The 27,595-nt window shown below is 38.4% G+C and overlaps 1 protein-coding gene across 1 annotated transcript in view; it reads left to right on the top strand.

Moving 5' to 3' along the window:
• The window catches only part of spop (speckle type BTB/POZ protein), a 78,299-nt gene extending 51,808 nt beyond the window's left edge, over positions 1-26,491 (top strand). The window contains exons 6-11 of the mRNA XM_039670097.2: positions 6,333-6,460; positions 14,765-14,942; positions 16,400-16,455; positions 22,580-22,702; positions 22,984-23,126; positions 25,162-26,491. Of these exons, the coding sequence (XP_039526031.1) occupies positions 6,333-6,460; positions 14,765-14,942; positions 16,400-16,455; positions 22,580-22,702; positions 22,984-23,126; positions 25,162-25,306 (773 nt within the window). The 3' untranslated portion in view covers positions 25,307-26,491. The remainder of the gene's footprint in view (positions 1-6,332; positions 6,461-14,764; positions 14,943-16,399; positions 16,456-22,579; positions 22,703-22,983; positions 23,127-25,161) is intronic.
• The last annotated feature ends 1,104 nt before the right edge of the window (positions 26,492-27,595 follow it).

The raw sequence follows: 27,595 nt of genomic DNA on the forward strand, positions 1-27,595 counted from the left end.
AAAAATATGTAGTTGGATAGTTTCATGTGGTTCTTCTCCCTGGCTGTATTATGGGTTTGGTATGTGGGGAAAAATGCGCTGGTTATGTTTGTGAGACAATCAGCTGATTACTATTATTATTATATTATATGTTAAGACCCTTGATACTCGCCTGACTTTGGCTTACCTTATCCATGATGTGGTTTATAATGGACTTTGGTATAGAAACAGTGACGATGTTACACACTCTTAGCTTACTCTGGCTATTCTCTGCTGTCTCAGACGACGATATGTTTGTCCCGTTTTAGTCACCTAGCTTCTTTGAAAGGGAGGGGTGAGCAGTGGGCTGAGCCTTTAGTGCAAACTCTCAACCGAACTACTAGATGTTGCTAAAAAATACACAGTGCACCTTTAAATAATACAGAAATTAACTTAACTTATTACTAAATTCAAGCAATAATTTACTTTATGTAAATCTAAAGTACAAATTTATGTAAAAGACTATCTATATAAACAAAGAAGTATATTTTAAATGAATGGCTAGATTATTGGATGGTCTATTATATGGATAGGTCAAAAGAATTTATTTTTGCTGTCTCATTACTAATCAGAAGTACACTACTGTTCAAAATTTTGTGGTCCGTAAGATTCTCTTAAATGTTTTTGAAAGAAATCAATTATGCTCACCAAATACATAAAAAATTAATACAGTCAATTGCTGTGATTGAATTTGATTTGACAGCACCCATTAGTCCAGTCTTCAGTGTTCATGTTATTTATTTATTTATTTTTGTGAGTAGGCTTTTAGAAATGGATTTTTCTAAAGAGGCATTGGCCTAAGAGAAATGGAAGATTCACACAGATGTAGGTTAGATGGATGTTCGGTAGTGTATAAACTACCTAACTGACAGTCTTTGCTCTGCGTGCTGTGTGTAGTTATTCAGATGAGACTGCATGCTGACAGATATTGATTTTGAACCTGCTTTATTGGCTATTGACCATCTGATGAATATTTACACCACATAGCTTTACTGCTATTGCTCTCAGCCTCGCGTGGTCCATAGCTGTTAATACTCCCGTAGATCAACATTTATAATGCTGACAGTTTCACTGTAAAGCCACAGAAGAATAAGGTTTTGCAATGTAGCTGCTTTGTAAGTCATTTGCAGTCGATATATATGTATTAATCAGACTAGGAAATCATTTTTTGGTACCACATTTACTGGTGAGTATCTAGTTTTATCAGTAGTTTTTATTCAAATAAATGTGATGCAGTATTCCTCTCTGTATAGAAGTGTCAAGGTTGGAGGAATTAATGGATAGTGTTTACACTAGCGGATTGTGTTGATGCCGTTGTGAGAATGTTAATTTAGTGTCATAGCCAGACATTTGACTATTCTTGTAAAATCTCCCTATTTGCAGCTTATTCTGTCCAACAACCGCCCATGTAGACGGGAATCAACCATCTAACTAAAAGACCATCTGCTAAAAGAGATAATTTGCTTGCTGCTAAGTGGCTTTTTTGGATATATTTCAAAGACTAGATGTCATGGTCCTTGCAAATGTTTGCAAATTTAATAAGGAATTCTTCTGTAGAGAATAACCTGTGTATCCTGACACCTGAAAGTCGTAGATGTGCAAGCCAATTGATTCAGAACTGGCTATTTCTGCCAACTTTAGCTGCTTTGTGTGTGCGCAGTGCAGTATGCATCAGGTCATCTGTGGGCGCTCAATGGACATTTTGTCCGAAGCTGAGACTACTTGACGCCCTCGATATCTTTCTTGAGGAATTGTAGTGTTGCAGATTAAAATGTTTTGCTGTTGAACTCTGATCAATTAATGCATGCCCACAGGAATTCTCCTATTTTTGCTCACTTACAGCTGTGTTTTAAAGTATGGGCAAACAGAACTTGGCCTTTCAACCTCCCTGGCTTTCTGTGTGCTTATGCTTAGTGTATTTGTGATCCGAGCAACCTTCTCTTTCTCTCGGTGTGCCAGGACATTAGGCACTGTGCCCCAATGCCCAGTGCTGGGGCTTGAATATGTATTACTACTGATTGCTCTTTTTTTTTTTTCAATGATTTTAACCCTCTCTTATCCCTCGATATCTGGATAATCCATCTGTCAGTTCTTTCTTATTGGAGCTGTATTCCATTAAACGTCCTAAAACACTCCTCCTCGCTGCTTGTGTATTCGTGTCCACAGAGGCTTGACCCTGGTTGGATGCCAACAGGAACTTTCCCTGCCCTACTGCAATTGGTTAGTTGCCAGACGTCCCCAATGAGAGCACAAATTTAGCCACTGCCCTGATCTGACCTCAGACTTCCTCGAGAGACCAATCAGTGTCTCTGTCACTTTTTCTTCTCACTTCCTTTCTCTCTCTCTCTCTCTCTCTCTCTCTCTCTCTCTCTCTCTCTCTCTCTCCATCTTCATTTATACATTTCTTGAAAAGTTTTGTGCATCTCTGGTTAAGGATTTTGCTTCAGCATGTGGAATGTAATAGTTTATTGGTTGTTTGTGTCATGGAATGAGCAGCAAAGTTGCTTTCACCTGTTGTGTATTCATGCCAGTATGGTGTGGGGTTTGAAAAATTAAGTTTTGAAATTCTGCTTCTACCATTTAATAGGTGAGTAAACTTGATTTTCTGAGAAGTTCTTGATTCTGGGAGGGTTAATTACCCACTGGTCCATCAGGATATTCTCCAAAGCAGCTGAATCAAAACATGCCATCTGTGAACATTACTGTCTGTTCAATTTGAGACATTACAACTCATGAGCAATACAGGCAGTCCTGAAAGCTATACTTCTGAAGCCATACTTCAGAGCCTTAAATAATGTGTCATCTAATGAAGAGTTGAGAGCCACAGTTCTTTAACGATGCATCCAAATAACACGGGCAGCATGGACATGCACTGACTGTAGACGATAGAGGGCTCTAGAGTAAGACCTAACGTCCTTGTATCCACTGTCTCCCACGAATGAAGCGTTTGCTCTCCTTTGACGGAAGTCACACTTATGGCTGCATCATATCGTGGTCTAAACCAATCAGAGACAGAGATAGGGCGGGTATTTGCCTCTGATTGGCTGTGGTCCAGATATTCCTGTAGGCATACACTGCTCGTAATCCGCGCTTTCCTGAGCACCAGAGAATCGGGAAAAAAACGCATGCATTCGGATATTTCGAGATCGGTTTCAAGCCTCTTTCAAATGTGGACATAAATCAGATATAAATCAGATATGTGCCAATGCGACTAGGCTACCTATCCGCGGTTTAACGCCACAAAAGGTAAACGTTTTATCATGCTCCATTTACATTCTTAGTATGAAAATTATTTTAAACAAGAATAAGATGTTGGTATATACTTTTTTATTTTATTTGAAGCACAATTATACTGTATATAGAAATAAAAAAATGTTTAAAGTACTTCACTGAGCTGCCAAACTAAAACATTTAAAGCACAAAATAGAAATAGCTGTTTGAAAGTGCTTCCCTGAACTGATGGCTGAAGCAGCTCCATGTCTGGGCTGTTGTCGGAGTATTGACCAGAGAGAGTGTTGCGGGGAACAGGCCTACTTTTCTTAAAGAAAAAACTGTGTCCATTTCTTTTGACTGTTGTGTTTATTTCGCTGATGCTGATTGCCGTGGCCTCATTTACACTGGAGGTCGTGATTCCCAATTCTGATTTGTTGCCTGTATCCGATTGTCGTTGTTTTTTTACCGTCCTTTTAGACGTTCTTTAAATTGTGACCCATATCCGATTCATGCGTTTACACTTGACATGGATCCGAAACATCGAAAATGTTGAAAGGGGGTTCTTCTTGCACAGATGGACGAATGGGCAGTAAGAGACGCTTCAGGACCGGTGGGAACTTAAAACACGATCTCATGAGAGTGCGTATCTATAGCACAAATTTTATTTCTCGTGCCATTTATATGCCAAAAATAGTTGTTGCATGCATATGATTCTTTCAAGGGATTGTGGCAGTGGGTATGAAATTTTAGGATGATCAAGACAACATTTGATGTTTGATATGTTTCGTCGGGCCATCCATCTCTGCAGAGGCGTGTTGAGGTTGCTCTTGTCATTAAAGGGGACGTGAACCGAGGAAAAATTTGGGTGCACCTAAATTTTGTGCTGGTGCATCTAAATAAAAATGTTAGGCGCACCAGTTTAACCAAGGCAAAAAGGTTGTCTGGTGCCGTAAGTTCACCAAAAAAATCAAAAATCAACTTTTATATTTTGTTTGAACAGAAATAAAGTGACACTGCCATTGTTTATTTTCCCATTTCTTTTATGACGAATTTGCACATTTGCCAACTGCCCTCCTTCCCCCACCCTGCCGTGCCTTGCTTATTGCAAAAAAAAAAAAAAATAATAATAATTGAAGACAAATGTAAAAGTATCGTTTGTTTAGAGTTAATACATCTGAAATAAATGTGAAAAAATATAGTATCACTAATATTTTTTTAATGGACGTGCTTAATTGTCACATGGCAAAATCATGTCACATGTGTTTTTTCTAAAATGTACTTTTCTATATGCAAAATAAAGTAATCATTATTATCAGTTTTATATTAACCTGTTGCAGCATCAGAATTTGGAAAGTTACTGTGACTCAAGACTCAAGGGAGACGAGGGTCTTCCATGTGTTTTGTTGCCCTTCCACTGCTCCCCCATTGTGTGGATGACTGTCACAGTCGAGCTGTGAACATAGCCATTTCACACCATGTTGAAACCCCTACACACACACACACACGCGCAAACACACACACACACAAACAAACTACAGCAGCAGATTAACCCACAATGTTTTGAGCCCCAGCTGCACTTGGCTGACTGAGAAAAGAGGAAAGATGCTTCACTAGAACAAGTGTAACGTTTAGGAAGAGAGGATGTCACGCTTGATAGAGTGTGCTTGTCACACATTCTCACAATGCAACAAAAGCACAAAGGAATCTATTCATCTCTCCTTTTTTCACTCGTCCTCACTTAATGTGTCGTGAATTTCTCTTCTCCCCCCTTCTGTGCATGAAAGTAGTGACAAAGGAGAAATCCTCCTGTAGGTAATGTAAACTTTCTTGTTGGGTATATAGCGTGTGTATATATAGTGGGGATTTTTTGTTCTTCATCCTTATTTTTTTTTTCTCCATGCTGTTCTTGCTCTTCCTCTTCTCCATTTTCTTCTCTTTCTTCTCCTTCTCATCCCTTCATCCTCCTCCCCTCCTCCTTTCTTCTCTACTCCTCCTATTCCCCTCATTCCACTCTACTCATCCTCATCCCTTCCCCTCTACTCCACCTCCCCTTCCTCCTCCTACTCCTCTTTTCCCCTTCCCCTCCTTCTCCTTCCCTTCTACTCATCATCCCTTCCCCTCATCTTTCCCCTCTACTCCTCCTCCCTCCTCCTCTTCCCCTCTACTCCTCCTCATCACTTCCATCTACTCCTCCCCTCCTACCTCCTACCTTTCCCCTTCATCTCCTTCTCCTTCCACTCTACTACTCCTCCCTTCCTCCTCCTTCCCCTCTACTTATCCTTCTTCCCTTCCTCCCTTCTCCTACTCCTTCCCTCCCTCCTCCTCCTTCTACCCTTCCTCCTCCTCCTACTTCCCCTTTTTATCCTCCTTCCTCCACTTCTCAATCTCCTCCTTCCCCTTTTCCCTATGCTCATCCTCACCCTTCTCCTACTTCCCCTTCCTCCTCATTTTCCTCCTCCCCTTCACCTCATCTTCCTTCCGCTGTTGCTCTTTCTCATTCCCCCTCCTCCTTTTCCTCCTCATTCTCCTCCTCAGTCTCTTTCTCATTTTCCTCCTCCTTATCTTTCTCCCTTTCCTTTTATCCCCTCTATTTCTCCTTCTATCACTTACACTTCTCAACCAGATCCTGTGCGTCAGCTAAAACATCTGCAGTCACGGAGTGAAGGTTTGAACATAGCAGCTATAAAATACAGTTTCACTCTGTGTGTGTGTGTGTGTGCATGGAGGTTCATGCATTCATGCAGGTTTAATGTGCTTTCAGAGAAACAGCAGGGGAACAAAAAATCACAGAATAATCAGACTGGTTATAATGCAGAAATTAATGGAGAGCAAGATTATAGACCTTGCCAGATAGGTGGAAAAGCCTCTTAAAGAGTATTTGGATTCAGATTAGTCTGATCTGTGTCTGTGAGATGTCTTGCATAGATTGTTTTCGGCTCAACATAATACTTGACTGAATTAGCGGATGTTCTGTATTGTTTTTAAAGGTTCTTTAGATGAAATTAATGTTAACAGGTCATGCCATTACAGAGACCTGGCTCAAGACTGGTGTGCTGTGTCCACCTAATCAATTTCGTGCCAATATGTTTACTTTTGTGCAGAGAGCCAGCGAGCGTATCGCTTCGTACAAGGAAAAGACTGGGGTTTCAAGAAGTTCATAAGGAGAGACTTCCTCCTGGATGAGGCCAATGGGCTGCTGCCTGATGACAAATTGACACTCTTCTGTGAGGTAAGTGATGCACAACCAATCATATGTTGAGCTTCTTTTCTTCGTTTTTTAGATGCACTACTTTTCAAAAGTTTGGGCTCAGTCTCTTCTGCTCACCAAGGCTGCATTTATTTGATCTAAAATGGTCAAGAGAGTAATATTGTGTATTATCATTTAGGGGTGTATAATTAAATGCACTGGGTGGCGCTGTGGAATTACTTGAAAATGATCTTATAAACGGAATTACTTTTGATCAAATTAATCAATTAATCTAAGTTAAAATATCATCACCACAATGAGAAATCGCATGAAATCCAAAGAGTCGAATGAGGAAAGAAAGCTGTCCATCACTGCATCACGACTGCAGATAAGCGCAGCTGGACCCCACATGATCCATGATAATAACTTAACTTATAGCTTAATGATTTTGAGACATGTACTTCCTTTAAGTTTTCTTTGAGGGAGACTGGAGAACAGAAAATGCTTAGAACATCGATATCCTTGCGTCTCTGAAACGTCTGTCAGCGCAGCGTTTTTTCTCACTCAAGCATAAATTGCTGGCGGCACCCCTGCATGTGTGGATATTGTTTTTTCTCAATATAAACATGATAATCATGCGCTGACTCGAGTGTGTTTGTACGTTCTGTACGATATCTGGCACAATCGCTTTATTAGACGTTTTTTTCCCGTTCGCGCTGCTCGACATTGCTTTTATTAATGCTTTTGTTTTTTATAGTATTTGTTTACAGATAGGACTACTAACTGTTTAATGTTTTCAACTAAATGAAACATTAACATATATTGTAAGCTTGTTGTGTATATTGCATAATTGTAAACTTGAGATTGTGACAAAAACTTTAAACTTAAAAAATAACGTCTTTTTCGCTATTGTCATTTAAATAAACGAATATTCCATTTTTATGAGCCAGAATTTTCGAATGCAATATTTTTGAAAATGCCCATCCCCATTATCGTCAATTGTAAATATTTTAAGTTTTCTATTTGAATATATTTTAAAATGTAAAGCAATAGCTGAAATGTTAGGATCATTACTCTACTCTTCAGTGTCACATTATCTTTCATTCTATTATGCTGATTTGGTACTCAAGACAAAATTCTTATTGTCAATGTTGAAAACTGTGAAAACTGAGGCACTTTTTACATTCTGTTATAAAATGTTCCAACAATAGAATTTATTTGAAACCGAAATCTTTTTTTTTTGATCAATTAGTACTTTAAATAAAAGTATTAATTGAAAAAAAAAATAGTGTCTTTAAAGTAGGGCTGTCAGTTTAACGCGCTATTAACGGCGTTAACGCAAACCCATTTTAACGGCGTTAATTTTTTTATCGCGCGATTAACGGTCTTTTTGTCCTAGCAAACTTTGTAGTTTTTTCACATGCTTGTGCAACAGGACGGGGAATGCGTTTTGGCGTCTCGCGCTCGTCATCCACTCAATGCGAAACGTGTGTTTGCGGCGTGCCTGTTGTTTTGTTTCTGGTCTAGATCCACTTGCGCTTTGGTCGAAGAAGCAACAAAACGTCCTTATGCGGCGCAAGCCATTGAAATGAATGGGTTTCAGAGCGCAGCGTGAGGACGTTTTGTGCCGCACACACTCCTTTCGGCTTGCGAGCCAGCCAAAATAGTAACGTTACTTTTGAGTGGATGACGAGCGCGAGACGCCGAAATGGATGCCTAAAGATTCTGAATGGAAAGTTTACTTTTAAAAAGTTGCCAAATTGTCACATTGACAAGACCAAGTGATCTGTGTGTGTTGTCATTGTGAACGGAGCGATCATCATCGCAGCGCACGTCCAGTCTGAAACACCACTTGATGATGGCCAAGAAAACACACACACACACACACACACACACACACACAGAGATGATGCGAATTCTCCGCCCCCTCGTCAATATTAGGGCCTCGTCAGTATTTCTTTCACCCTTTTATTGATAGACAGTGTTACATTGTGTGAGAGATTATTTATAGGCTATATGTTAGTGTGAAATTGAACACTATTCCGATGTTATTTTCAATAATAATTTTTCCACTTTTCCATGTTGATAAGAGCATTAAAATCAGAAAAAAAAATTATGTAACAAAAAGAAATCAAGAGACATTTAGAATAGATAAAAATGTGCGATTAATCGTGAGTTAACTATGACATTAATGCGATTAATTGCGATTAAATATTTTAATCGTTTGACAGCACTACTTTAAAGAGATAGTTCACCCAAAAATGAAAATTCTTTCATCATTTACTCACCCTCAAGTTGTTCCAAACCTCTATGTTTATTTGTTCTGCTGAACACAAAGGAAGATATTTGGAATAATGTTTTAATCAGATCTCAATCCCCATTGACTTCCATAGTAGGAAAAAAAAAAAATACATACTATGGTAGTCAATGGGGATTGAGATCTGTTTGATTAATACATTATTCCAAATATCTTCCTTTGTGTTCAGCAGAACAAATAAACACATAGAGGTTTGGAACAACTTGAGGGTGAGTAAACAATGATAGAATTTTCATTTTTGGGTGAACTATATGCCTTTAAAATCTTCTCCTTCAAAGCATTGCCACTAGTCATAGACATTCAGACGGATGCTTTTAGTTGTTACTCCATGCCTTGCAGTGTTTGAGCGTGCTGCTACAAGTGTTGATTAGAAATAGAAATAGTAAAAAAAACATGAGAGCCCAGTTTTGTTCCACTCCGCTCTGTCTAGCTGTTTTTTTTTTTAACACATGTGCCTTGTGTAAACACTCCCAAAGAAATGTGTCTGATAGGGGTCAGATAATCCTGAAATCAACTTAAACTAATTAGTTGGCTCGTCTTGAAAATATGTGGTTTTACACATCCCTAATCAAGATGGATGAACTCTTTCCCTTCTCCTCCTCCTCCTTTCCTCCTGTATCTCATTACTATTTCCTGGAACTTTAGCATTGCCTCCTCCTTTGTTCCTTCTTGCACCATTCTTAACTCACACTTTTCCTCCCACAATTCCATTCTTATATATATATATTTATTTTTTTGCCTACATTTGAGGTGTTTCTCTCTATTTCTTTGTCCTCTTATGTGGTTTCTTTTTTAGGTGTTAGCTCCTTAAATAAGGGCCTGAGCATACATTCCCCTCTCTCTCTCTCTCCTTTTTTCCCTCTGTGTTTTTAATGAGGAGAGGGGTCCCATTAGAGGTGGAGTACTTGGTGTCATTGTGGCCGTTGAGATGGAGGGATTTAGGAAGAAAATGAGGATCTAATTCTGGGTGGGTTCTCACTCACTCACTCGCCTGTTCTTGCTTTCTCTTTCTTCTTCTTTCTCACCTCCCCATCACTCCCTCACTCCTCCTACATCCTCCTGCAGGTAGATTGCTCATAGTAAATAAATGAGCTCTCCATTTCTCTCTCTCTCCATCTGACAGCAGCCATCTTTCACTCAGTGCAGCCATATGCCACACTGATATCTCCAAGATCCACTACGGCTGCAACATCTGCTGCTGATATATACGTACACGCATATACACACATGCACACACAAAAGTTAAGAAATGGTAACAAGTTGAAGGAATAGTTCAAGTTGTTGTTGTGTTATTTATTCAATATGTACTTGTATGGTGCTTTTGCTTTCCTTTTTCGATGCCTGAAGCCTCAGTCAACTTATTTACTGCAATTGCATTAAAAAGAGCGACAGATACAGTTCCTAAAAATGTAAACGTTTAAAGTCAGTACTTTTTTTTTTATATTCAACCAGTCTACATTATAGGAAGATGTCAAGCTGAATTATCAGCATTATCCCACTCTTCAGTGTCGCATGATCCTTCAGAAATCATTCTAATATGGTGATTTGCTGCTTCATAAGCATTATATTATTGTCAATGTTGAAAACAGTTGTGCTTAACAGGTTGTGGAAATCCTGATGCATTATTTGATGAATAGAAAATTAAAAAGAATAGCACTTATTTGAAACAGAAATATGAATGTCTTCACTGTTACTTGTAATCAGTTTACTCTCCTTGCTGATTCATTTCTTTCAAAAAGAAAATGTAGTGACCTTACTTTTGTACGGTATTGTATGTTCCACAGAAGGAAGTCATAGTGAACGGAGTGAACTGTCACTTTAAGAGGAAGGAATGTTCTATACTTGCAGCATCTGCTTTGTTTCTCTTCACCCTCAAAACACTGAGGGCTCAGCAGAGTTGAGAGTGTGATGAAGGGAAGGAGAAGTGCTAAACCATATTGCCTTAATGAAAATAAGAGGATTTGATTGTTTGTATTCACACTGAACATTTCTGTCACATATGTGACAAACTGATGCGTTACGATCCTCTTGAGAAACACCCCAAACACATGAATCGTTTCCTCAGTGTTGTGCTTGCATCTCTGCAAAAGTCTATGAGGTTGGTAGTCTCTCTGCACACGAGTCGGCTCTCACACGTATACATCATCACAACGAGTGCGGTGAAACGAGAGGCAGATGCTGGTGTCAGGAGGAGGGAAAGAGATCAGGTGAAGGAGAAAAAGGGAGGTTTACGGTCAGGGCCAGACTTGAACAGCTTGAATGGAAATGGTGCGTGTAAAAACATATGTGTTGTCAGTAACAGAATTACTGTTTAAACACAAACTCTGTCACACACATACAGCTGCTCATAAATAAAGCTTGCATCTCTGTCGGTCTGTATCCGTTTCTTTAGGATGCATTGAGTGAAATTGATCGCATAGTTTTGACATCAGATGATATACACAATAGTTTCTGATAGCGGTGGGACTTATGACCTAAATCACAGTACGAGTAATTTTACGTCAAGGTAGCAGTATCTATTTTATTCTTATCGTAAGAGCAGATGCAGTCTTTTGTAAATTGAATGTGCATGGCTTCCGGTGTCACAGACTTCCAGATATTTTACATGTATAAAAAAAATGTTCTTTTCTTTACACTAAATGTCAAAAACAAACAGACACATTCTCTTATACGTTTTGATTTATATATGGGTGTCTATACAGTCTTGTAAAAAAGAAAGTACACCCCTTTGAGTTCTATGGTTTTAAGAATCAGGACAATCAAAAAAATCACCTGGTTTTAAAATGAGGTCAATTCAACCTCAGATTAACAACAACACATGACATATAACACTGTGTTATTTATTTAATACACACACAAAAGAACCATCTTTAACAGCAATAACTTGAAGTAATCATTTCCTTTATGGCTTTATCAGTCTCTGGATGAATTTTGAAAAAAAAAAAAACAACAACAAAAAAAAAACCCTTGCATTAGTTCATTGAGGTTTGTGGGCATACGTTTCTGGTTTCTGGACCGCTCTCTTAAGGTCCTGCCACAGGATTTTAATTGGTCTGGGCTTTGATTGGGCCATTGCAACACCTTGATTCTTTTCTTTTTCAGCCAGTCTATTGTGAGATTTGCTTGTGTGCTTGGCATCATTGTCCCGTTGTAAGGCCCAATTTTGACTGTGGGACAGATGGACACATTTGACTCTAGAATACTTTGGTACAGAGAGGAGTTAATGGTCGACTCAAACACCGTAAGATTCCCAGCAGGTCCTGTGGCTGCAAAATTTCTAGTTTTTTTCTAGGTTGTATTTTCCTAATTTGTAGACCTGCCAAGGGCCAGATGTTTTTCTAATGTCCTGATATGTAAAACCATAGATTGGTATGATTTTTTAAAAAAATGTTTTAAAAGAAAGTCTTTTCTGCTTGCCAAAGCTGCATTTATTTGATCAAAAATACAGCAACAACACTAATATTGTGAAGTATATATATTTTTTTTTTACGATTTAAAATAACTGTTTTCAATTTAAATACATTTTAAATGTACTTTATTCCCGTGTTGGCAAAGCTAAATGTTCTGCATCATTACTCCAATCTCCAGTGTCACATGATCCCTCAGAAATGTTGTTCTATTCTTTAATGTATAGAAAGTTCAAAAGAACAGCATTTATCTGTAATAGAAAGCTTTTGTAAATGGGACCAGCGAATAGTGTCCATTTCTGTAACCTCTCTGAGAAGTAGTGGGGAATTCTGTGCTAAATGTCTTTTGCATTGGTGCTCAGTGGAGGTGTGTTTGTTGTTAAGAGATGAAGTGAGAAGATACAGTGTGGTAATTAATTAAAGTGTGTGTAATTTACTCACTGCTTGGTTTGATTAATCAATGAATGCATTATGACCTGGACAAGCTCATTAGCATGAGGCTGGTGCAGTGCTAGTAGTCAAGACTGTGTATTTATATATGCAGGAAGTCACCTGCCGTAGTTTTTTTCTCTTCTCTTTCTGTTTCGTGTGCCGCTAATGAGTGTGTGATGAACATCCGCACATGGGTTTAACTCAGTGAGTTTTTTTTTTGTTGTGTGTTGCAGGTTCATTCATTAAATTCAGGGGGAGAATAGCGTACACGCAAGTTTACACCCTCCTCCCTCATTAGATTCTGTGTTTAGATTTACACACACAGTAAACCGTTCTCTCATACTAAGAGTCCAGACAGCACAGAGCTGCTCTAGTGCCCATCTCGCACCGCTCATTAAAGTGACTTGCTTGACTTTAAAGTAGTGATCCGTCCAATTTCTGAGGCTGAAGATAAAGTTGTTTTGCTATAGCCATAATATTAAACAAATTATGAAATTACAGTGACTGATGCATTAATCGCTTGGTTATAAAATGGGAACATTTACAGCTGTCAGAGCATGAAACAATTTTAAAAAATGTAATTCATGTAATGGATAGCACAAAGGGTAAACGGGAAATGGTTGTATTTTTTGGGTCCCCAAACTGTCCTCATCTTGCTAGTTTTCCTGCCCTCTTTCCTTGTTTGTCCCTCTCCTTCTCGTCTGCTGTCTTCCCTGTTTCCCTCCTCCATTAAGAGCATACAAGGGTCCTTGACATTTAATTTCCTGTTTGTGGTGCTCTTTTACCCCCTTTCTCTGTGTCATACTCACTCTCCTCCATCTCCATCCAGCTCCGTCTCATTCTCACTCCCTTTTACTCTTCTTCGGTGTCATTTTCACCCCTGTCGGCATATAATCCTTGAATTAAAAAAAATAAAATTATAAACAAACATTCTGGGATTGTGCTAATTGTTTAATTGCCTAAATTGAGCTTGAATGTCATTATGCAGCGAACAAGAAATGTCCAGTAAGTTTTCTAGCGTTGCCTTTATACAGTTTAAATTAAATTGAATATACAGTACTTGTCTTATGATGCCCAAAATGTTGTAAAGGTAGCTCACAAGGTTTTGAAATATCCTCAGTCTTGAGGCTTGTCTGTGAGGAGTTTTGCTCATTAAGGAAATGTGCCTTATACGGCAATTAAGTTGGTGTGAGAACCTGTATCATTTCTGTGGTTGTGTGTGAGAGAGAGTGTGTGTGTGTGACTCCTGGAGTGAGATAAATGAACCTGCTTATGTCTGCGGGAACAGGTGGCTAAGTCAGCATGGTGGCTCACCACACACACATACACACGCTCACACACAGAGTCCAGTAACAAATTGAGGCAATTTGTGTAAATTAAGAGATAACTAGACGGCTGCCCTTGTTGAACAGTCGTTGTAGTGTCCCCCCTGATAATCAGAAGCTACCATTTTGGCTGACATATGGATGTCCTTAAATCTATCTGAAATAGTGGTTGATTTGTGTGTATGTTTATTAATATATTTAAAAAAATTGTGTGTGTGTGTGTATATATATATATATATATATATATATATATACATTATATTTATTTATATACATTATATATATATATATATATATATATATATTTAATTATAATTTAATACTAATATCAACATGTCAAGTTGAGAAGAAATAATATTTTACTTTTTTTATATGGTTGTCCTTTAAATTAGTCATTAATCTGGTGACTTTTTAATGGCCTCTATCAGAAGAAGGTTGGTGGGTGGTAATGGCTAATACAATTCATATATAATTGAATAATAACATACAACAATGTAAAGGTGCACTCAGTATTTTTTATTTTAAATAAACTGCTTTTTCCCCCAATACTTGGCCAATGGGTACTTAAGAATATTTAAAATTCTGAACCATCAATTAACAATTTTTTTTTTCCACTTTGAAACCGACTCCGAGAGGAATGACCACTTCTGTTGATCAACCAAGCAGACCGATCATCTCAAAATGATCAAATATCGTCTGATTATTCGCACGATCAATATCAAATACCAGTCTCACTAGCTTTTTACGATGCATGCTTTCAATACATGGGCTGATATGCAGGCATCTCTTTCTAGTATGATAGTTTTGTTGTAACTGCAAAAATACAAATTTTTCATGTGCAAAACATTCTGTTTTTTGAGTTTAGGTGAGTGTGGTGCAGGACTCCGTGAATATCTCGGGTCAGAACACCATGAACATGGTGAAGGTCCCTGACTGTCGCCTGGCAGATGAACTGGGCGGACTGTGGGAACATTCCAGATTCACGGACTGTTCGCTGTGTGTCGCTGGGCAAGAGTTCCAGGCACACAAAGCTATTCTGGCAGGTATGTGTTAAACACAGACACACACACTCGCATGCACTCGATTTGGTCATGTTTAAAGAAATTTAATGCAGATGTAAACTTATGGGATGGCTGATTAGTCTAAGTCTTTTTTTGTTGTTTGTTTTTTGTTAAACTATTTAAAAAATATATATTTTTAATTGTTTTGCTTTGTTTTATTTAACTACACTAATGCAGATATTTAAAGTAGTGACTCACCACACATTATACATTAGTGCATTTTAATGACAAATTCACAAGTTTTCCTAACTTAAATTTATAAATTACATAACATAAATTTATTTGTCAATTTTTGACGTCATCAAAGTCTCATCAGTAAATAATATTTAGATCTCCCTCTGGCTGTTCAAAGAATAAGACAGCTGTCTCATTGCCCAGTCAGTCAGTGACTCACCAGACAGCTTTTTAGTTTGACGGCAGTGCCTTTTACATTTTAAAGAACAAATTCATGTGAGCTTTAGAGATAACCAAGTGAATATTTAATGACCACAATGCTCATCATACGCTGAAAATGTACATGTATAAACTATTTCGCTGTTTTCAACTGCTCTGTCAGACCAGCAGCGTTTTTTTTCTAACTGCCGACCCACACGTACAGGATTGTGGGATATCATAGGCAGCGAAAGACGCGTATGTGCTGCCTTCAAAAATCGACCAGACAGAATTTTTGACATGATGTTAGGAGGACATTTGAATACCTTCCTACCAATGTATGCTGTCTGAGAGGGCAGCGTTTTTCAGGTTTCACACACAGCCTCACTCTCTCCCGCTGTCGCTCATGGTGAGGCGGGAATCCTTGTTATCTGGCCGTAACCTGGTAGTGCTCATTAATCGCCTTGGAGACGGATCTGATAGGCTAGTGTCTGAGCTATGATTTAGAGTGTGTGCGTGAGGGAGAGAATGTGCCGGACTTCACTCTGCTTTTAAACAAGTTAAAATTGCCCTAGACCGATCTGACTCCATATCCAGACTTAACAGAGAGGAAGGTCTGAGCCGCCACCATTTCCTGGGTCAATCAGCCAAAAGCTTCGTCTGTTACACCAAGGCACAAGTTTTCGGAGGAACCGCAGTTCCTGTAGATATTGACTGAAACATTTCAACACAAACACAACACAAAAGTATTATACAAACAATTGATTGAATTGATTTACGTCATATGCCAAGCTTCATAAAAACAGAACTTTTCCTTTTTCCATTTTTTCTTTCTTTCTGATTTTATCGTTTTTATTTTATTTTTCAAAGTTGTATTGTTGTGGTTCTTTTTAACATTTTTAAGAACATTCTAAAATTGCCTTTGGCGAACATGAATGGGGAAAAATACTTGAAACCAATGCTGCTGAAAAAGTGGCCTATCACTGTTTTGCTCTATTATACATTTTTGTTGTAAGTTTATGTTGTGTATTAAACAAACTCTCTCTCCGTCTCTTTTACTTTCTCAGCACGTTCCCCAGTTTTCAGTGCTATGTTTGAACACGAGATGGAGGAGAGTAAAAAGGTGAGTCGGGTGTATTTTTTTTGGCTCCCTCTCCCTTCTCCCATTTTCTCTCATTAATCTTCAAAAGCAGTAAGACGACTCCAGTCCTTTTAGGCTGTCACAATCACAGAGTCCCTCACACCATTTACATTTCATTTTGTTTTAAATGCAAGTGTTTTCCTGATGTCTCAATTCTTGGTTTATACAGTAAGTGTATTAGTGTTCTCTCAGTAGGAATTCTTTTCAGTTCGGCCATGTGTTTGAGATCTAATGCCTCTGCATTTACAGAATTGCTCAGCTGTACCGTCTTCCAGCTCGTTTTCAATAGCTGATCATAAATCACTATTTGCTATTTTTCTTACATGGCTTTTTAATATGGCAGTCTTATTAGGCCTGATATAGATCACAGCAGTAAGGAAAGCCTGTGTAAATCAAGAGGCCTGCACTTTGTTAAAGGAATGGTATGCTGCATTTTTCAGGGATGTGATTTTTCCGGATTAATCCGGAATTCCGGATTTTCCGACCTGAAAATGTGACCTACGTGAATCATGCAGATCTGTAAAAAAAAAAAAGAAAAGAGGGACGCATGTCGGCAGCCGGAGTGAAAAGGAGAGAATATGAGGACATAACCCATAACTGGCTGACGTGCGTACAGAAAGTTCCTTTCAAAGTATCAACAAGGACGTATTTGCGTTCAGCCAGAATATGTCTAATTGGTTCAGCTTGTTCACCTGCTCAATTTCGTATCTCAGTCGCTCTTGCGCTGGTATCGTTGTCAGTTGACAACATCACAGTTAGGTCACCAGGGCTGGGCGATATATCGATATATTTCAAATTTGCGCTATGATCCTTGCTCCAAGCAAGCTGCTGACTGCTTTTGTAGAAAAATGTAGCAGCTATATCGTGCATTCTGTCAGTTGCAGTCCTGACACCTCCGTCTCAACAGCATTAGTGTACAACGCGACAAATACTCGCAATATTAACGCAGAGGAACGGCTACATCAGTTCAGCGAGTTCACAAAAGTTAATTTGCATGTGCTTTAAAGCCTTGCCGGTTAAACATGTCATTCACTGCTGATGAGCTGTTCTGAGCGTGAACACCCGACGTGCACATGCACTAAAAGCTTGTCTAACAGTGCCTGGTTGCTGGACTAAGTTATCTTTCGAGTATTATTTCGCTAATACTCTCAAATACACACAAGGTTTACATAAGAACATTTGGTTATGTCTAAACTCAAAGCAAACCGAGAAAATTGAGAGAAGTCTGCTTGTCAAATGCTCTGTGTATATTAGACGTGTTGCGTACAGGTCTTAAAGTGACAGTAGCCCTAATAATAAAAATGCAGCTGCTTGTTCTTAAATGGATAGTTGACCCCAAAATAAAAATGCTGTCATTATTTATTCATTGTAAATGTTGTTCCAAACCTGTATTCATTTATTTCTTGTGCTGAACAAAAAAGAAGATATTTTGAAGAATGTGGGTGACCAGACAGTTGCTGGTCCCCATTGACTTCCATAGGGAAAAATTTACTATGGAAATCACTGGGGTACATCAACTGTTTGGTTACCCACATTCTTCCAAATAATTTAAACAGAAGAAAGAAACTTATTCAGGTTTAAAACAACTTGAGAGAGTAAATTATGACAATTACAATTTTTGGGAGAACTATCTATTTAATGTTAATTAAACAACAAAACACAGAGGAAATCACTCACTGCTCTTGACTGAGAACTTTAATCGTAGCTTTAATAATAATCAATGTATAATTTATATAGTGAAGACTATATTTGACTTTGATGGAACATTTACTCTCGCTTTGCGGAAAAGATATTGGGAAATCCGGGCTCCGTATATTTTCCTGCTTTTTTGTCCTTAGCCAATCACATGCCTGATTTTTCTTTGCATGATTGTGTTTATGGGGTGCAATATAACATGTATTCGTGTTTTTTTCTTTTTAAAAATAGTCTAATTTTTCATAAATTCCATCTTTATTGTAAGCCGCTTTCTCCTCTGTCTTCGAACGAGCGGTTGACTTCCTGAGTCTAGGAAACCACTCCCTTAGAAAGGGTAAGTGGGCTCAGATTGGTTAGTTTGGGCTGGTATGTTGTGATTGGCTAAACTGTAGTGCACGTTGTCCGGAAACTTCACGCCCATTACCTTTACAGGCGAGAGTTGCATGTGTTCCTATCAAATGTACATAATAGTGTCGATACTGCAGTATCAGTATGAGGCAGAATCAGACCGAGAAAGCGGCGATGAAGAGAGTCAAGCAGAACCTCACCACACACGGCTCTTACTAAACGTTTCTGAATGGTAATTTGCCTTTTTTTTTTTTACTTTATACACGTTTGTTTTTCTTAATAGCATCGAACTGACTGGCTATTATATACACAGTGTAGGCACTGGTTTACGTTCTTGATCAAATAAAAAAATAATGTCAAAGTATATATACATGAAATATACATTTACAAAATTAGTACATATACAAAATTCAGGTCCAAAATGTTTGTACGCGTTTGTCAAACACGAAATATCATAACTAAGTGGCTATAAAGCCAGCGCTGGCATTTGATAAAACTAAAACATTAACGTTACGTCTGAGATTATACATGAAAATACATTTAAAATGATGAAGTCTTAGCCTACTTACAGGTTGTGGCCCAACAACTGCTGCCTCTGGATTTAAAGTTGGATATACGCAGCATTATTGTTATTGTTAGCTACTATTAAAAATATTTTATATAAATTTGTTTATTGAAATAAAATACAAAAAACTGACACTAATATAAAATAAAAAATAAAAGTGAATTCCTTACGAGTACTGCAGTAGTATATAAATAATACTGAAATTATACCCCTACCCTTCCCCTGACTGACTTCTTGCTCTTCATCCTTAACATCATCTATGATATTCACATATTTCACCATCTGCTGATCCAGTATTCCTCTGCCTCCCTCCTGTCGCTCTCTCCATATCCCCCTTTCCCAGAGTTTCATCATGCACCATTTTTTGGGACAGGATGTGCTTGCTTTTGGGGTTTGTGGAGCTGTGAGATTTCCTGTTGTTCCTTTTGCTTGTGTAGCTTATTGGGGGTCCATGCAAATATGTGAGGCTGAGTTAAGTGCTAAGAAAGAGTGTGTGTGTGGTTAATAGATGAATGTTGGGATCTGGGGTTCAGTTTGCGTATAGGCACGTGTGAAAGCGAGTGTGTCAGATTTAGATGATGGTTGGGGCTCAGTGATTTCGCTGCGGCATCTGTAGAATATTGATGGCTTTGATGCTCCAATAGTCAAAATCTCAAGAGAATAGAGAGGAAATGCCTCATCAGAGAGAGACTAAACAGATGAGTTGCCCTTTATATCTAAAGGAAAGACTCCTGAAAATCTGCACATGAGCTTGTCTGGATACTTTAGTGACTTCTTACACCGGAGCTTCAGGTGTGGACGAGTACTTTTGATGACCAAGTTTTTTGGTTTTTTTTGGTTGGTGTGGAGCTGTTTTAGGAGCTGTGAAAACTGTGTAAAACCTGCAATCTTTATCTCTTGCGGAGCATCAAAATGCATCATGTTAGTTAACTTAAAGGGTCATCCCACCTCTGGAAAGATGAATGTGTATTTAAAATGGGTAATTTATATAGAAGAAATCTGAAATTATTTTTGAATTTGGAGCTTTCTAGACTGAGAAAAGCCAGAAAATGTATTTTTGGCTTATGTGGATGAAAGACAACAACTCCCAGAATGCATTTGCTTTGCTGGCTTGGAGGTCACGCCTACAGAACGCAGTAGTTAAACAAAAGTCTAGGCTAATGTTACTAATGAGTCTCCGTGGTGAGTCTCGTGATAAAAAATATGTGTTGATCACCCAAAATTCGGCTTTTGCGTTCAACAGTCGCCATTGATCATGTTTACTATGGCGAGCAGGACGAGTGAGGGCTGTGTGGAGAACGGCGTGATTACCGATGAGCAACACCTGTGAGACGAGAGTGTTGCACGACCATTCTGGATTTCTAACAATGGAGAGCTTAATGCAAATGGGTGGAGTGTCCCTTTAAAAGAAAGTGAATATTCTGATGTCATTTACTCACCCTCATGTCATTCCAATCCTGTTTGACTTTCTTCTGTGGAACACAAGATATATTTCAATGAATTCTCACGTTTGGGCAAACTAATGCCTTATAGTTTTGGTCATAGAATCGAAAGCATCACAGCCTTCCTTTTTGTGTGTGTGTGTGGGAGACTTTTCCACTTAAATTACTATAAGGGAATCGTCCAGCATTCATTGTTTGCACAGTCTCAAATGGCAGATTGTCTGATTTAGAGCCGGCGTTTCTATGAAATTCTGCTTCTTGAATAGTCTGAAAGATTCATTTGGGTCTTGTTCATTCTCAAATTCTGCATTACATTTGTAACTAACTTTTATTATGATACTCCCAATCTGCAGGGGGAGTGAGGCAGGGTTGTGGACTCGAGTCGCATGACTCGGACTTGACTTGGACTCGAGTCCCAAATTTGATGACTCACGACTCGACTTGACATATTCAAAGATGACTTGCGACTCGACTTAGACTTTGACAACAATGACTCGCAACTTGACTCGGACTTGAGCCCTGTGACTTGGAAAGACTTGACCTACTTTCTAAAACCCCAGATCAGAGTTGTAATCACTGACTCTAGTATAGCACTGTATCATTGACGCATGATCACAGCGCCGATTAGCGCTGCTTTCTCAGGTTTGGCACTGAGCCAGAGAGCGTGTGTCAGTTGTCTTTTATTATCACGCGTTCAGACAGTTTTCAACCAAATAATGTTTTCTTTTTTCTTTTTCAGGCATTTAAATACACAAGTACTAGCGAACCATTTATAATTTGAGGGGAAAAAAAACACACTAAGTAAGCGGACATAATAAACCTTTCAAATGTAATTTTGAGACATGTTATTTTCCCCCCACAACAAACGTACATTTTACGTCTTCTCCCTGTTCACCAGCCTTTCATGTCTTTCGTTTCGGGAGAAATGGATGGATTTATGTTACGTTTTGTAAATGACAGGCAATGATGCTTGATATGTCACCCTGGAAATAGGAATGTTCTAGTACAATTACTGTCGCGTTAACAAAATAATTTAACCAGGGACTCAATTTTTAATGTGTAGCAAATCACGATTAATTTTCTCAATGAACAGTTACTTTTTTTTTTTTTTTTTAAATCTGCATCGCCACTCTTCACATTCAACCAATCAGACAACCAACCAATCAACATCCATTAAGTTTGAATAAATATGATAATATTATTATATTATATCATATTAAAAGCCTTCCTGATATAAATTAGTATACATTTCATTTACTATAGTAATTAACACTGAGACAGTAATTTGTGCAAAAAGCACTAATGACTTGAAGCTTAAACTCGAGGACTTGCAACTTGACTTGGGACTTGAATGCAAAGACTCGAGACTTACTTGTGACTTGCAAAACAATGATTTGGTCTCACCTCTGGAGTGAGGTAAAACTTGTGTTACCCAAAACTTGTGTGAAAAAAGCCTGAGATGTGAGACTGTTGCTGCACCTTTAGGCAACACAAACTTTTATTTTCTCTAATAGCCTTTAATAAATTGTGTTTTTCTTTTGAGTGAACTTTTTCATTTGACCTTGCCGTGAGTCTGTGGGTGGAGTGGATTTCCTAGCAGTAACTGCATTAATTAGTTTAGCTGTGATGGACGGGCTGGGACGGAAAAGCCTTTGTTAACAGCACGACAATCGACAAAGAGTTTGTGCTCCGGCAGCCTTGGGCAGAAGAGAGAAACTCGCAGCACTCATTCTGGAACATTGATCAGAGCAGGAACAGAAAACGGAATGAGGCTTTCTGAACTACATATAAATTTTGTGTGCTCGTACGCACTCTGCGGTGCAGGTCAGTGGTTGTGTGCTCGCTGTTAATGAGCGGAAAAGCCAGACTTCGACACAATTACGCATTACGCTTCAACAACAGTTTTAACACTCTGAACTGCTTCAGGTCCAATTACGTTAGCTCTTAAAACTTCAAAAGCGCAGTCAGTAGACTGACAGGAATCTTCAGGGTTTTCCAATCTGATGTTCTCTGAGACCGTAAGGTTGACCAGATTCTGCTGTGATCTCCCGCCTAGAACCGAGTGGAGATAAACGACGTGGAGGCTGAGGTCTTTAAAGAGATGATGTTCTTCATCTACACTGGCAAAGCACCCAATCTGGACAAGATGGCTGATGACCTGCTCGCTGCCGCTGACAAGGCGAGTATTACGCACACACAAACACCCTATTTAGCTATATTAATGCCAAACAGAGGAAGAATTCAAATAAGTTTATTAAGTCTGAATGGTATTTTCCCCCCTTCACAGTTATGCATTCACAGTTTCTTGCCAAACTTACATATAAAGGGACCAGAAAGTGCACATGTCGTAAGCAGCAAACTAAAATAATCAAGTATTGGCTGCCAGTGCCAATAGTACATGCTTTGTTTTGCCATCTCTAGCATACATATTTTTAGTGACGTGCATTCCTCTGTCTTTAGTATGCTCTAGAGCGGCTGAAGGTGATGTGTGAGGACGCTCTGTGCACAAGTCTGTCTGTGGAAAACGCAGCAGAGATTCTGATCTTGGCGGACCTGCACAGTGCCGACCAGCTCAAGACACAGGCCGTCGACTTCATCAACTAGTGAGTGGAACTCGAGTCTGTAGTTCAGGTTTTACTTGACCTGCCTACATTTTCAGTGGCCTCCATCCAAAAAAATGGATTAACATTTAATAATGGCAATATTTAATGTATTTTTATTTTTATATTCAACCCACACACACACACACGCACGCACGCACATATTACATAAACCGTAGAACGTTAAAAGAAATTAAAAAAAATCCAATATAAATAAATATTGCCATTATTAAATGTTTAACATGGGAATATTTACATTTTATTTTGAAATTGTATACTATATTATATATATATTTAAGTATAAATATTTTAATTAATTCGAATCAATTATTATGTGTATATGCAAATAATAACAATAAATGCATTTACCAGTTCCTTTCAATCTTCTTAGAATAGCAAATACTGTTTAAGTTCTTTAAATTTACTGTTATTTTCACTCAGTCCCCCCCTCTGTTCTCTCCACACTTATCTTTTATGTTCTATATTGTAGTGTTTTTTTTCGGTCTGTCTTTGCAGCAGCTTTATTGGACGGTGTAATTTTGAGTTTATTTTGTGGATGGCAGTTACTTGGCTGGCATGAAGCTGGACTGTGGCCATATCATTTCAGTTCTCTCTCTCTCTCTCTCTCAATCTCTATACAAAACACCCACCACCACAACAACAGCAGAGACAGAGGGAGATCAATAACAAGGGCAACACAGAAAATAAACATGCACACCAGCACCCCTTCCCAAAATGATTTGTCCTCTCTGCCCTTCTTTTCCTGCTTTCATGTTTGCTGCTTATGTTATTGGTTTATGTGCTCGTCTTCCTCTTCTCAAATGCTTTTATTGCGGCATGTTGGAGTTTAGTGTCAGAGTGCAGCAGTTTTCCACACCGTGCCAGACTTTGTCCAGTCATCACAAGACAAGGACTGCTAGCAGGAGCATCCTGCTCAGAATATATCAATATATTTTTAACATATTATTGGGAGGTTTTATAGATTTGTCTAATTTATAGGTTTCAATATTTAATAGTGCATGCTTCATATCCTTTTTTTTTTTTTTTACATTCGGATTACCTTTGCTGTTATCTAGCTTATTTAAAGTTAATCTTTAAAAACACTAATTTAAATATCTATTTTTCACAATGTATTTTATAATGTTGTGATGCCAACATTCTTTAAATGCAGTATTTAAAACTATTTATTTTAGTTTTTTGTTTATTTTTAATTTATTTCAATTTATTATATATATATATATATATATATATATATATATATGCACTGACATTGCAATTCCAGCTAATACCTAGAAGTAATTAATTATTGTTTTTATGTTATGGCTAACAATTGAATTTATATATATATATATGTATATTCAATTGTCAGCCATAACATAAAACAATAATTAATTACTTCTAGGTATTAGCCAGAATTGTAATGTCAGTGCATCTGAAGAAAGATTGCAAAAGATGTGGGTTTAAGTCATGCAGCAGCTCCTATTCCCATTCCCCCTCATATCACCATTGTTTTCTGTCATGTCTAAGTTTGCCATGTATAAAGTGGCAGCAGTGCATGAAACCTGAGCAAACACTTTCAAATTAACTTCTGAATGCTTGATAAATGTATAGATTTTTTTTCCCACTGACACATTTACAAACACAAGACTTTTTCATATAAAAGAAGTTTTTCTCTTTTGCCCTCCATCTTGTTTACTTCCCATTTATTTTGGAAAGCTTGTAAAGTGTTTGTAACCTGTTCTTTGTGGATGGTTGACCGCGCAGTGACCTTTTGCATTGGGGAAAGTGGTATGGGTATCTGCCTGCAAAGCCTGATGTCGACGCTGCGAGCAAGAGCTGCAATTAATGCCAAGTGTTTGGGGGCAACAGCGTGGTGGGGTTAGGGGGAGGTCAGCGTCTTACACACAAACACACTCAGAGTAAATGTCGTTAAAGGCCATTTTTTGGTGTGCGTGATAGTGCAGTGTGAATGCCCTCGGGATGCTGAGCTCAGCGAAGAGGGTTGTGTTCTAAATGTTTCTCTCTTTCTTTCTCTCAGCCATGCATCTGATGTGATGGAGACCTCAGGGTGGAAGTCAATGGTGGCGTCTCATCCTCACCTGGTTGCCGAGGCATACCGTTCCCTGGCCTCCGCCCAGTGCCCTTTCCTGGGCCCTCCCCGCAAACGCCTCAAACAGTCTTAGTGCCGCCCCTTACCGTTACCTAACCCGCACACATGCACACACACTCAACAGACAACTGCCTACAAGAGGGGGGTGCTATTTTAGATTTACAACCCCCCCCCCCAAAGCTCTGTCCCTTTAGATGCCTAAACCAGCTCTTGACCTGCCCCCTTCCTTCACGTTATCCAGACAGACCCCTCCAGCCCAGAGGACCCTGTTTGTTGCTGCCCCACCGTCGGGTTCCAGTGTTGAGTGTGGAGGCTGCCGCAGGTCGATTTCTGTCCAAAAATGTGGCCAACCTCTGCACCAGTCTGGCTATCTGTTCCAGAGAGAAATGATTCTGTTGGACTGGATTCATGAGCGTGGGTGGATGGATCAAGGTTGAGCTTTTTTTGTTTGGGCAGTTAAACGTGAGATGGATTAAGACTGGACTTTTTACGTAACTCCTTCCGCTGGCACTACCTTGTGCTCTCCTTCACTGTGTGAACCGGTTCTCCATCTTCGCTCCATCCCTCCCTTCAAAAATGATTGGCCGGTAGACATTCCCCTTTACAGTCATGGATGGAGGTTTTGTTCTTTCGAAAAGGAATAGAGGACAAACTCTGTTATTATTGCGAAATAACTTTTTAATAGGTAGCATGTGTCTTCGTAATGACGACATCAGCGTTTAGTAGATTCCTGTGACGACAAACAACCTTTTCCAGAACTGTCCTCTGTTTCTTGGGAAAATTGAAACCTAGAACGTTTATGAACTTTGACTTACAACCCACAAGCTAGCCTGACTTCCAAATGGAGATGTTGTAATGGACTTAAAGTGGTTTGGTCTCCTTTTACAGGGTGAATAAATTGATGAATCCAGTGAGGAGTGTAAAAATGGGGAAATGCTCATGGAACAATTTTTTTTTTTTTTTCCTTGTGACGTTTATTTGAGATTTTTCCTCCTTGTAGCACTTGTGTATTTGAATCCAGGCTTTCTGTATGAAAAAAAAAGCCAAAAAAACACAAACCTGTCTGTGTTTGTGTGTTTCTTCTTGTTTTGTAACAGCCACAACATGTTTGTGGTATGGGCAATTCTTAGCGGTTATCCTGCTTTCTGCTGATTTCGTTATCTCTTTATATTTGGTCTCAGTCATGGATTAGACAAATCTGGATCTCTTGCTGAAACAGAAAATTGGCTTTTTTAAATAAATAAAAGCCTGTCCGACAGACAACACAAAGGGTTTTTGGTTCCATTAAAGGAATTTTGTACGGGGCTTTATCTTGTTTGTAAAAAAACAACTACTATACAACAAAAACAATTACACATAAGTGCTGAGCATACTCACAAAAATTGGGTAAAACATAACCACAAAAATAAATAAATAACATGAAACCTTTTCGAAACTGAAGTGAAAAAAAAAAGTTAAACAGAGACCAAAGGTCCCGATATATTTCAAGTTAAAACCGTAGAACAAAGAGTGTGACATCGTTCTGAACAAAATCAGGCCAAAATTAAGTACGTTTCGTGTTCATGTCGGGAGTTTGAAACAGCTTGCCAAAGTGAGCTTTCCGGAAAAATGCCATCCTACTACCATTGGTGTGTGGTGATGATGTAATGGGTAGGCGTGGCTCTGAGACTCCACCTGCTTTGACGTGGAAATCATTTCTTCTTTTTTAGTCCATCGAGGTCTTATGTCTGCAAGTAAAAACATATATACACTAGACTCGAGAGTTACTTTATTGTAGAAGCTGAATGTGTAATTCTAACTGAAATAGAAACGGACCCTTTTTGGTAACACTTTATAATAACTACACGCTAATAATCATTAGTTAAGCATGAGTAAACCATTAATTCATCATTCATAAAGCATTAATAGACATTAATAAGCAGTTCAGAAATACAGCTATAAATGCTTTCTTCTTGATTTAAAAGCATATCTATAATTTGTTTAATCATTGTATTTGCATCCTTTATTAATGATCAATTTATCATTTCTAAATGAAGAATTGCATTTTTTATGAGCCAGTTATTTAAGAGTTTTCAGTGGTTCATACGATTACTTAATGAGCGAGTAAGTAAATGATTAATAAACTATTTAAATGTTCATTCATACATCTTATTATTCAGACATATAGTGATGGTTACTTAATGTGTTAATAAATGCTTTATTAACATGTATTAATGCTGTAATTAAGGGTTAATTTGGGTAGTTATAAAGCATTTAGTAGTGGTCAGTTAACTATGTTCGTGAGCTCATCTAAAGTGAGGACTAGTCATGCCTTGTAAAGCATTTTTAAAGGCTGTTAAATATTTCTATGTTCTGTATCACT

Source organism: Pimephales promelas, chromosome 3, assembly GCF_988280905.1.
Source record: "Pimephales promelas chromosome 3, fPimPro1.hap1.1, whole genome shotgun sequence".
Taxonomy (NCBI): Eukaryota; Metazoa; Chordata; class Actinopteri; order Cypriniformes; family Leuciscidae; genus Pimephales; species Pimephales promelas.